The sequence below is a fragment of the Sphaerodactylus townsendi genome, linkage group LG05 (assembly GCF_021028975.2).
Source record: "Sphaerodactylus townsendi isolate TG3544 linkage group LG05, MPM_Stown_v2.3, whole genome shotgun sequence".
Taxonomy (NCBI): domain Eukaryota; kingdom Metazoa; phylum Chordata; class Lepidosauria; order Squamata; family Sphaerodactylidae; genus Sphaerodactylus; species Sphaerodactylus townsendi.
Genome location: NC_059429.1, coordinates 7360118 through 7372229, shown reverse-complemented (window position 1 = coordinate 7372229; position 12112 = coordinate 7360118). Strand labels below are relative to the sequence as shown.

The 12112-nt window shown below is 52.3% G+C and overlaps 1 protein-coding gene across 6 annotated transcripts in view; it reads left to right on the top strand.

Moving 5' to 3' along the window:
* Positions 1–12112, top strand: part of MYO9B (myosin IXB) — a 126396-nt gene that overhangs the window by 24919 nt on the left and 89365 nt on the right. For all 6 annotated transcript variants that reach the window (XM_048497514.1, XM_048497515.1, XM_048497516.1 and 3 more), the window contains one exon: positions 4784–5702. In XM_048497514.1, coding sequence (XP_048353471.1) covers positions 4839–5702 — 864 coding nt within the window. In that variant the 5' untranslated portion in view covers positions 4784–4838. The remainder of the gene's footprint in view (positions 1–4783; positions 5703–12112) is intronic.

Sequence of the window (12112 nt, the reverse complement as noted above, 5' to 3'; positions counted from 1 at the left end):
CGCCAGCTGGGTGACCTTGGGCTAGTCACAGCTCTACAGAGCCCCACCTACCTCACAGGGTGTTTGTTGTGAGGGGGGAAGGGCAAGGAGATTGTAAGCCCCTTTGAGTCTCCTGCAGGAGAGAAAGGGGGGATATAAATCCAAACTCCTCCTCCTCCTCCTCCTCCTCCTCCTCCTCTTCTTCTTCTTCTTCTTCTTCTTCTTAATTTCTTAACTGAGCAACAGGTTCATTCTTTCCAGCCTCTTCTCCCATCTTTCTTCATTAACTCCAGTTCTCTCATCCAGTCCGCATACAAAGTTCGTATCTTCATGATTTCATTCTGTCTATCCTGCCATCATCGATTCCTTGACATTATCTCAAAGATTTCTAGCTGTACTTGTTCCCAAATGTATTCTAACCATTTCTGTATTGCCCATATTTTCTTATCCTTCCAACCCAATGCTATAACTGCGTGTACAGCTCTTACCGTCATTTTATACCGTGATCTTTGTCTTTTATCCGCTCTGCTGTCATCCATTATATCCTGCGTTCAATAAATCTACCCAAAATCCTCCTTTTTCAATCAGTTTTGCTTTTTGCAAACACTGACACTAGGCCAGGGGCGTAACGGGGCAGCTCTGGGCAAACTGTAGCCCTGGGCAAAACCTGAGTTGGATGCCCCCCCCCCCCAATGGGCGGCCACTCCACCATGACCAAATTTCTTTTTGCACCAGGACATTGGTGCCTGCAGGGGGTGCATTTTTAAACATATCAGCACCAAAATTTTCAGCGTATCATCAGGAGACTGTCCTTATGCTACTCCCCAAGTTTGGTGAGGTTTGGTTCAGGGAGTCCAAAGTTATGGACTCCCAAAGGGGGTGCCCCTATCCCCCATTGTTTCCAATGGGAGCTAATAGGAGATGGGGGCTACAGTTTTGAGGGTCCATAACTTTGGCCCCCCTGAACCAAATTGCACCAAACCTGGGGGGTATCATCAGGGCAGTCTCCTGATGAGACCCTGAAAGTTTTGAGACTGTGCCTTCAGAAATGCCCCCCCCCCCAGCCTGCAACCCGTAGGAACAGCAATACAGAAAACTCAATGCAGAACAAAGATTCTTGGGCAAATTTCTAGGATGTTCCTGCAGGGGGCGCATTTTTGGATGTATCAGCACCAAAATTTCAGGGTATCATCTGGAAACTGTCCTTATGGTACCCCCCAAGTTTGGTGCAGTTTGGTTTAGGGGGTCCACAGTTATGGACTCTCAAAGGGGGTGCCCCATCCCCCATTCTTTGCTAAGGACATGGAGGCTACCCTTTGAGGGTCCATAACTGTGGACCCCCTAAACCAAACTGCACCAGCACTTGGGGAGTACTCACATCATCTCAGATGATACCCCTGAAATTTTGGTGCCACATCCAGTAAAATACACCCCCCGCAGGAACATCCTAGAAATTTGCCCAAGAATCTTTGTATCTTGCATTGAGTTCTCGCATTGCTGTCAATGAGGCTGCATGCTGGGAGGCACATTACTTGAAGGCACAGTCTCAAAAGGCTTTCAGGGGTCTCATCAGGAGACTTTCGCCTAATGATACCCCCCAGGTTTGGCGAGATTGGCAGTTTGGTTCAGGGGGGCCAAAGTTATGGACCCTCATAAAGACTGTAGCCCCCCATCTTCCTATTAGCTCCCATTGGAAAACAATGGGGGGGATGGGAGAGCACCCAGCTTTGAGGAAAGTCCATAACTTTGGACTCCCTGAACCAAACCTCACCAAACTTGGGGGGTAGCATAAGGACAGTCTCCTAATGATACGCTGAAAATTTGGTGCCACTAATCGAAAAACTGCGCCCCCTGCAGGCCAAAAATGGAAAACCACTAAAAATACCCAAAAACGAACCCTGCATTTTGATGCCCCCCACAAGGTGATGCCCTGGGCAGCTGCCCACCCTGCCCAATGGGCATTACGCCCCTGCACTAGGCTGCCGTGCATTGCTTGTGTTGGTTGCTATATGCGAGCCTTCTCTGCCCATGTTTGTCTGACGGCCTCTTCTGTTACAACCCCCAGCGGACATTGAGATCAAGAGCCAAGAGACTCCTAATTAGGTCTGTCAGGCTAGGGCCTTCTTGCCTTTGCCCTTTGGCGCCTGACTGATAATAACTCTTCCAACGTCTCAGGCCGAAATTGTGCTAGGCAGGAAGCCGTTTTAAGTGGATGTGGCGTTTAGAAGAAAAAGAAGAGTTTGGATTTATATCCCTCCTTCCTCTCCTGTAAGGAGACTCAAAGGGGCTGACAATCTCCTTGCCCTTCCCCCCTCACAACAAACACCCTGTGAGGTAGGTGAGGCTGAGAGAGCTCCGAAGAACCGTGACTAGCCCAAGGTCACCCAGCTGGCGTGTGTGGGAGTGCACAGACTAATCTAGTTCCCCAGATAAGCCTCCTCAGCTGAAGCAGCGGAGCGGGGAATCAAACCCTGTTCCCCAGACCTAGTTTTGGGGAAGCAGTGTAGGTTCAGCGCTATTATACTCCACTGATTTTCATGGGAAGAACTAAAGCAGGGGTAGGGAACCTGCGGCTCTCCAGATGTTCAGGAACCAATTGGCCATTCTGGTAGGGGCTGATGGGAATTGTAGTTCCTGAACATCTGGAGAGCCGCAGGTTCCCTACCCCTGAACTAAAGCATGATCCTTTACCTGGGAGTAAGCTCGGTTGCTGGCAATGGGGCTTGCTTCTGAGTAAACCCTCCTAGGGTCGTGATTCACCCGTTCGAAGCGTTGCACGGTTGCTTCAAAGCAAAGCCGCCGACTACCACCAAGCTTACTCCTGAGTAAAGCGCGCCTCGGAGCCAACCATTTTTTTCTATACCAAAACCTCAGTATTCAGGTTAAATCGCCATGTTGGCACTTTGCGATAAATAAGTGGGTTTGGGGTTGCCGTTTGGGCACTCGGTCTCGAAAAGGTTCGCCATCACTTCCGTAGGAGTCTTGCTGCGGAGAGTTCCTGCCTTCCGTGTCTCAGTCCTTGCTATTTTCAGTTGAATTTCCTCTATCCTGTCTGGGCCACTGGGGCCTGTGCCAGCTGTCAATCACCAGATCCGCTGCTCAGCTGCCGGCCGGAGGCTGTGAACGGCCGGGCAGGAGAGAGGCGAGAGGCGTGAGTCTCAAGTGGAAGTTGGCGCACAGGGGAAAGTGGTGCTTGTTCCAGCGGAGATACCCCCGAAGCCGTCGCCGGCACCAGGAAATTACCGCGAGGCTCCGATTCCGCCCAAATAGGAACCCCGCTGTTGCGAGGCAGACGGGAGGGTTTTCGTTCAGGGCAGCCCCGGATGCGGTGGCAGATGCTACGACCGGTTGAGTCACTTTGCAGAGACAGACAGATGCTTTGCAGCTGTTGATGCCGGGGGCAGGGAGGGCAGGGTGGCCAACTCACCATGGCTGCTGGGAAAGAAAGCCCGAGGCAACCCTATTGGAGCCTCCTGCTTCTCCCCTAGCAAGTGCGGCTGTGGAGGTGCTCAGGTTCCAATGACACCTTTCTCTGGTCCATCTTCTGATCTTCTGCCTCCCTGGATGGGACCCCCCTACCATCCTCCCCAGTGGTGGGATCCAAAAATTTTAGTAACTGGTTCCCATGGTGGTGGGATTCAAACTGTGGCGTAGCGCCAGTGGGGCTGGGCAGGGCACGACGGGGGCGTGGCCGGGCATTCCAGGGGCGGGGCATTCTTGGGCGGGGCTGTGGCAAGGACGCAGCCGCTGCGCCGGTCCTTGGGCGGGAAACTAATGCACGCAGGCTGCCACGCACGCCGGTGCACCTCCTGCTAGACTGCTTCAAGTTCTGCACGCTACTGCTGAGAGGAGGGGCGTAACTAAGACAAAAATCACATGGCAAAATCACCAACTAGTAACCCCCTCTCGGCACACACAAATAATTAGTAACCTACTCTCGGGAACCTGTGAGAACCTGCTGGATCCCACCTCTGATCCTCCCTCTGTTGGCAAGCATCTTGGCCTTGCGGCTGGCCATCTCCACCCACCTCTGGCCCCCACCCGGTTCCCTCTGACGATGTTCCTGCCCCTATCAGAGCCTGCTCTCCACCAGAGCTCTGTATCACCTCTGCTGGTCTTGGGCTCTGACCCTCTCCTTCCTCGCTTTCATCATCTTAAAGTGCCCGCTGCATGATGACGCCAGTTCGCATTTAACTGAGCCTGTAATTCGTCAAGGGAAAGAAAAGTCCAGGTAGATCTCTCCTCCAAACTCTTTTGGCTGGTAAGAACGAGGCGATAACAGCTTCGGCGGCACTCTTTTTGGCCACCCGAGGGCAAGGTCTCTTGTAGAATATTCTGAACTTAAAAGAGGACCAGCAAAATGACAATGTGACGTCAAACTGTTTGTTGAATTTTAAATTCCGGTGTTGTTAGGGCGAAAGGTCTAACCTAGAGGTGGCCAACCTATGGCGTTCCAGAAGTTCATGGACTACCATTGGCCATGCTGGCAGGGGCTGATGGGAATCGAAGAATAAAATAAAATGGAATTAAAAAAAAAGAGAATCTCACAACTAGTTTGGTATATTTGATACTTTATGGCATTATAATAGTTTACTTTTTCAGAACGCCATACAGGGGTGGCCAACCTATGGCGCTCCAGATGTTCATGGACTACCATTGGCCATGCTGGCAGGGGCTGGTGGGAATTGTAGTCCATGGACATCTGGAGCACCATAGGTTGGCCGCCCCTGGTCTAGCCAGACCTGCTTTCTGTTGGTTTTAATGTGCCATTAAAGACTTCTGAGGTTTTTTTTCTTGCTTTCAGGTAACAGAACCCAGCGCAGCGAGCTGGGCCGGCATGCCGAGGCAGGGCGTGTGCCATGATGAGTTTAAAAGATGCCGGCGGTGCCGTGTGCCAAGTTGGGGCGGCCTATAACCTCCACATTTACCCCCAGCTCTCGACGGAAAGCGTCTCCTGCTGCCAGGTGACAGCCACGAAGGATGCCACCACCACGGAGGTCATCGAGGATGCCGTCGGCGCCTTGAAACTGGACCCGTCGAAGCATTACGTGCTGGTGGAGGTGAAGGAATCCGGGGGGGAAGAGTGGGTGCTGGACGGGAGCGACTCCCCCGTCCACCGGGTCTTGCTGTGGCCTCGTCGGGCCCAGGACGAGCACCCCCAGCGAGAGGGCTACTATTTCCTTTTGCAAGAGAGGAACACCGATGGCACCATCAAGTACTTCCACATGCAGCTGTCCTCGGAGGGGGAGCAGCGGCAGGAGGAGGCGGCGGCGGCGGCCCGGCGGCTGGTGGAGCGGGGCTTCCTGCCCTGGCAGCAGGAAGACTTCGACGACCTCTGCAACCTGCCCAGCCTGACGGAGGCGACGCTGCTGGAGAACCTCCAGCGTCGCTTCCTCAAGCAGAAGATCTACACCTACGTGGGCAGCATCCTCATCGCCATCAACCCCTTCCAGTTCCTGCCCATCTACAACCCCAAGTACGTCCAGTTGTACGAGAACCACCAGCTGGGGAAGCTGGAGCCGCACATCTTCGCCATTGCCGACGTGGCCTACCACGCCATGCTCAAGAAGCGCGTCAACCAATGCATCGTCATCTCTGGGGAAAGCGGGTCCGGGAAGACGCAGAGCACCAACTTCCTGATCCACTGCCTGACGGCCCTGAGCCAGAAGGGCTATGCCAGCGGGGTGGAGAGGACCATTTTGGGAGCCGGGCCAGTGCTGGAGGTAACGTCTGACCGTAGAAAGCTCTCTTGCAGGGCCTCTCTCGATGAGGAGGGGGCCAGCCACGCCGCCTGGGTGGAAGGGTTCAGAAACCCCCAGCAGTAGCCTCCCCTCCTGACTCCGGCCCCGCCTTGTGTCGTGGCTGAGACTCTCCCGGGTCTTTTCAAACCAGCCTCTTGTCTTTGAATGTTATGAACTGCAGCTGTAAGTAAAAGCAAAGGGATGGGCCTCAGCCGGCCTCCCCAGCTGGAACAGGCCTGTTGCTGACTTTATGGAAGTAGACTTAGGAAGGACGTGGCAAAGACTTTAGCCCCCCCCCCCCCCCCCCCCCCCCGGCGCACAGCAAACAGCCAAGCCCTCTGCCTCTGTTTCTGTCCCTCTTCCAAAAAGCAGGTTGGCCACACGGCAAGGGAGCCTCGTCCTGGCGGCTGTTTGTCAGTTTAGAGCAGTGGTGGCGAACCTATGGCACGGGTGCCAGAGGTGGCACTCAGAGCCGTCTCTGTGGGCACGCATACACAGAGTTTGTTCCCCCCCCAAACACACATATCTAGGCTGGCCTGGGCTACTGGGCACGACGTGTAGGTAACCCTGTTAAGTGCTGTAAACCCCACTGATTTTCATGGGAAGAACTAAAGCGCAATCCTTTACCTGGGAGTAAGCTCGGTTGCTGGCAATGGGGCTTGCTTCTAAACCCTCCTACGGTCATGATTCACCCATTCGAAGCGTTGCAGAGTTGCTTCAAAGCAAAGCCACCGACTGCCACCAAGCCTACTCCCAAGTAACGCATGCCTCGGAGCCAACCGTTTTTTCTAAACTAAAACCTCAGTATTCAGGTTAAATTGCCGTGTTGGCACTTTGCGATAAAGAAGTGGGTTTTGGGTTGCAGTTTGGGCACTCGGTCTCGAAAAGGTTTGCCATCACTGGTTTAGAGCATGAGCAACGACCCAGTTCATATCTTAGATTCAGCCACGAACTGTCCGGCAGGGTTGGTAATCCAGGGCTCAGTGCAAGACTTGGAGATGCCAAGTCTTGCTCGCCAGGCGTGGGGGTGTGTGGCCCGAGACCCCCCCAAGGCATCCCCTTGTTTCGGGGGGGGGGGGAGTGAATCAGGGTGCCAAAAGGTTGCAGTCTCTTTGCATCTGCCTACCAGCTTGTGCAGGAAGGGGTGGCATGCTCGCAGGGCGGGGGCTAAACGGCATCCTACCCAGACCCTCCCCCCCAAAGCATGCAGGAAGCCCTCCTTTCAGGGTGGCCGAAGAAGAAGGAGGAGGAGGAGGAGTTTGGATTTATATCCCCCCTTTCTCTCCTGCAGGAGACTCAAGGGGGCTGACAATCTCCTTGCCTTCCCCCCTCACAACAAACACCCTGTGAGGTAGGTGGGGCTGAGAGAGCTCCAAGAAGCTGTGACTAGCCCAAGGTCACCCAGCTGGCATGTGTGGGAGTGCACAGGCTAATCTGAATTCCCCAGAGAAGCCTCCACAGCTCAGGCGGCAGAGCAGGGAATCAAACCCGGTTCCTCCAGATTAGATACACGAGCTCTTAACCTCCTACGCCACTGCTGCTCCTTAGGCGTGACTTCTCTCTCCTCTTCTGTGCATCAGTTGACAGCCTGCTGGGCCTAAGCAAGAGTCGGATTCAAGAGCGGGTGTTGTTTTTTCGCTAGAGAGACAAGCCGAATGTATTTATGCTTACGACGGCCCCTTGTGGGATTTTCTAGGCAAGTGACCCTCAGGGGTCACTTGCCGTATGGCCCGCCTCTGCATCGAGACCCTGAGCTTCCTTGGGGTCTCCCATCCAAATACCGACCCTGCTTATCTCCTGAGATCTGACGATTCAAGCCTAGCCTGCGCCCTCTAGGTGAGGGTAAATTAATCTATAGCAGTGATGGCGAACCTATGGCACAGGTGCCAGAGGTGGCACTCAGAGCCCTCTCTGTGGGCACGCACAGAGTTCATCATGTGGGAGGGAAATTGCCCCCCACACACACACACCTAGGCTGGCCTGGGCCGCTGGGTTTGATTATTAGCATTAAACCTAAGACCTAGTTTTGGGGAAGCGGTGTAGGTAACCCTGTTAAGCGCTGTTAAACCCCACTGATTTTCATGCGAAGAACTAAAGTGTGATCCTTTACCTGGGAGTAAGTTCGGTTGCTGGCAATGGGGCTTGCTTCTGATTAAACCCTCCTAGGGTCGTGATTCACCTGTTGGAAGAGTTGCACGGTTGCTTCAAAGCAAAGCCACCGACTACCACCACGCTTACTCCCGAGTAACACACGCCTCGGAGCCAACCGTTTTTTCTAAACTAAAACCTCAGTATTCAGGTTCAATTGCCGTGTTTGCGATAAATAAGTAGGTTTTGGGTTGAAGTTTGGGCACTCGGTCTCAAAAAGGTTCGCCATCACCGATCTATAGTGTGGATTTAGGGGTAGTGACCTTCCTTGCAGAGTTGTTGTGTGGACCAGGAAAGGGTCCCTGCTCCCTGCAGATGTCACAACCGCTACTGATGCTGTACTGTCGAAGGCTTTCACAGCCGGAATCGCTGGGGTATTATGTGGCTTCCGGGCTGTATGGCCGTGTTCTGGTAGCATTTTCTCCTGACGTTTCGCCTGCATCTGTGGCTGGCATCTTCAGAGGTGTATCACAGAGGGAAGTCTATTATCGAAGGCTTTCACGGCCGGAATCACTGGGGTGCTGTGTGGTTTCCGGGCTGCCTGGCCATGTTCTAGCGGCATTCTCTCCTGACGTTTCGCCTGCATCTGTGGCTGGCACCTTCAGAGGATCAAGACCAGGATACTTCTATTCAGATCCATTCACCTATTGACCTTGCTATCTTCATTGTTACTCCCAGGCTACAGACTTCTCTGTGACTCACATGCCAGGCTACTCTATTCAGATGGCCTCCCCTTTTGACCTCACAGTATATATACTCCACTTGCTTTCCATTCCTACCATCAGATCCTCTGAAGATGCCAGCCACAGATGCAGGTGAAATGTCAGGAGAGAATGCTGCTAGAACACGGCCAGACAGCACGGAAACCACACAACAGCCCAGCTATTGATACTGTTTTTGCTGTCCCCGCATTGCAGACGAGAAAAAGTCCCTTGCTAGGGATGACCTCCAGATCAGATTGGGATCAGGGACTCCCCCAGGCCTGGCTCGAACCCCTTTGTCCTGGCGCTGCCGTCTTTGGGGCTTGGGGCTTTTTAGGCACTCGTCCGCAGTTTGTAGATGAAGAATGGTGGGGGAGCTGCTTTGGATAGCTTTGGAAACCTGGATACCTTTAAAAGGGGCTTGGACAGATTTATGGAGGAGAAGTCGATTTATGGCTACCAATCTTGATCCTCTTTGATGTGAGATTGCAAATGCCTTAACAGACCAGGTGCTCAGGAGCAACAACCGCAGAAGGCCATTGCTTTCACATCCTGCAGGTGAGCTCCCCAAGGCACCTGGTGGGCCACTGCGAGTAGCAGAGAGCTGGATTAGATGGACTCTGGTCTGATCCAGCTGGCTTGTTCTTATGTTCTTTGGTGCACTGCGGTGGGAGGTGGAGGGTGGGGAGAGACCCTTTTCTGGTTTGCCTTCCATTTCTACAGTTCTGACCGGGCCTTGGAGTAGTCAGGGTGCTCTGAATCTTCTAGGTATGTTTTGTTCCACTCGGCCAGAAAACAGAAGTGGCTCTCCTCTCCGGCCTTAGGAGCTCTTTGGAGCTGCATTTGCAGTTTCTAGCCTCAAACAGGAAGTGATGCTGCGAAGGCCTCTCGCCACCAGGATCAGCTGATTTTGCTGCTTTCCGTGCAGTTATCTTCTTCCGGTGGCCGCAGAAGGTGAAGCCCAGCCCCTAAACCAGTGGTGGCGAACCTATGGCATGGGTGCCAGAGGTGGCACTCAGAGCCCTCTCTGTGGGTACATGCAAACAGAGTGCCCCTCCACACACACATCTAGGCTGGCCTGGGCCGCTGGGCTGGATTATTAGCATTAAACCTAAGACCTAGTTTTGGGGAAGCAGTGTAGGTAACCCTGTTAAGCGCTATTAAACCCCATTGATTTTCATGTGAAGAACTTGTGCAATCTTTTAGAAGAAGAAGAAGAGTTTGGAGTTATATCCCCCCTTTCTCTCCTGCAGGAGACTCAAAGGGGCTTACAATCTCCTTGCCCTTCCCCCCTCACAACAAACACCCTGTGAGGTAGGTGGGGCTGAGAGAGCCCCAAGAAGCTGTGACTAGCCCAAGGTCACCCAGCTGGCGTGTGTGGGAGTGCACAGGCTAATCTGAATTCCCCAGATAAGCCTCCACAGCTCAGGCGGCAGAGCTGGGAATCAAACCCGGTTCCTCCAGATTAGATACACGAGCTCTTAACCTCCTACACTACTACTGCTCCTCCTTTTGCCTGTGAGTAACCTCGGTTGCTGGCAATGGGGCTTGCTTCTGAGTAAACCCTCCTAGGGTCGTGATTCACCCGTTGGAAGAATTGCACGGTTGCTTCAAAGCTAAGCCACCGACTCCCACCAAGCCTACTCCTGAGTAACGCACGCCTCGGAGCCAACCGGTTTTTTTAAACTAAAACCTCAGTATTCAGGTTAAATTGCCGGGTTGGCACTTTGCGATAAAGAAGTGGGTTTTGGGTTGCCATTTGGGCACTCGATCTCGAAAAGGTTCGCCATCACTGCCCATCACTGCACTGTGCAGAAAGATGGATGTGAAAGAGCAAAATCCTACACTCAAAACAGTATAGGACGGCCACGCAGGTGCCAAACACAACAAAAAACATTATACGGAGGGCTACAATCTAGTTCAGGGGTCTGCAACCTGCGGCTCTCCAGATGTTCATGGACTACAAATCCCATCAGCCCCTGCCAGCATGCCCAATTGGCCCTGCTGGCAGGGGCTGATGGGAATTGTAGTCCATGGACATCTGGAGAGCCGCAGGTTGAAGACCCCGATCTAGTAGATACTTGCACAGTGTAAGGTAGAAATGTGTTGTAATTTCTTATGAAGCAAGCCTTTATTGGCATAGACAGCAGTTCAACAATAATAAAAACAGATTAAAAAGCATATACAATACAGGATATACATGTTAGGACGAGGGAAATCTACTGGTATTTAGTAATTTCCAGGAGAAAGTCTGCCACTATCATACAGAGAGAAGGATCAGGGTTGTCCAACAAGTAGTGTAATCTAATTAAATCGGGGAGATGGGGTAAATGTAAAGGAGTGAGATTCACATACTTGGAACTGATTTCCTTGAATCTGAGACAGTGGAGTAATTGGTGGGCCAGAGATTCAACTGAGCCATCGTTACATGGGCACAATCTTTTAGCCTTTTCTTGCTTATTAAATCTGCCATGTAACAAGGCAGAAGGCATAACATAAAACCTGGCGAGCATTATGGCTCTCCTTTGAACAGGGTTTATTAAGCAATACAGGTAGTGTGCCAAGTGGCCCCGTCGTGTTGTAATTTAATACAGGGTGCACAAGGGAAAATACAGAAAGCAGCAAGATGGTCAGGCTGGCACATTATAAAATGCAAGAGTCCGCCTCTTTACTCAAATTCCTCTTAGAGACTTCAGCAAACAGATGTGCGGACTCCAATAAAATCCCAATTCAAATTGGAAGGTGAGAGAGACAGGTATTCCGGTAATTTCCCCGTTTCAAGGGAAGCTTCCCCTACCTCAGACAGAGATGTAAATTGCTGTCTCACCAGAATGGATTGCAAGGAGCAGCAGTGGCGTAGTGGTTAAGAGCAGGTGCGCTCTAATCTGGAGGGACCAGTTTGATTCCCCGCTCTGCCGCTTGAGCTGTGGAGGCTTATCTGGGGAACTCAGATTAGCCTGTGCACTCCAACACACGCCAGCTGGGTGACCTTGGGCTAGTCACAGTTCTTCAGAGTGCTCTCAGCCCCACCTACCTCACAGGGTGTTTGTTGTGAGGGGGGAAGGGCAAGGAGATTGTCAGCCCCTTTGAGTCTCCTGCAGGAGAGAAAGGAGGGATATAAATCCAACTCTTCTTCTCCTCCTCCTCCTCCTCCTCCTCCTCCACCACTGTTTGCAAGTTGCAAGTGTTACAAATATTATTCATGTCAAAATATACACATCCATCTGAAAAATACCATAACGTTATCTTTGGCGTTGTATATAAATATTGAAACAAAGGTGTGCAGAAATGTGTGTGTGAGTGAGCAAAACGCATCCGGCGTCAACTGCTGAAGCAGAAACTCTTGTGGCTAAAATTAAATGTTGGCTCCGAAGTGGAGTTCCCAGGGATCAGTGCCTTCTAAATAGATTCATATGATGTGTGAAAGCTATTCAACCCATTTAACAAGTTTTGGCTTGGCTGGACCAGTGACTAGTGGGGAGGGTGGACTCTGGAACTGCCCAGGCCTCTGAGGAGGGGGGGGGCTCTTTGTGTGTGTGGGGG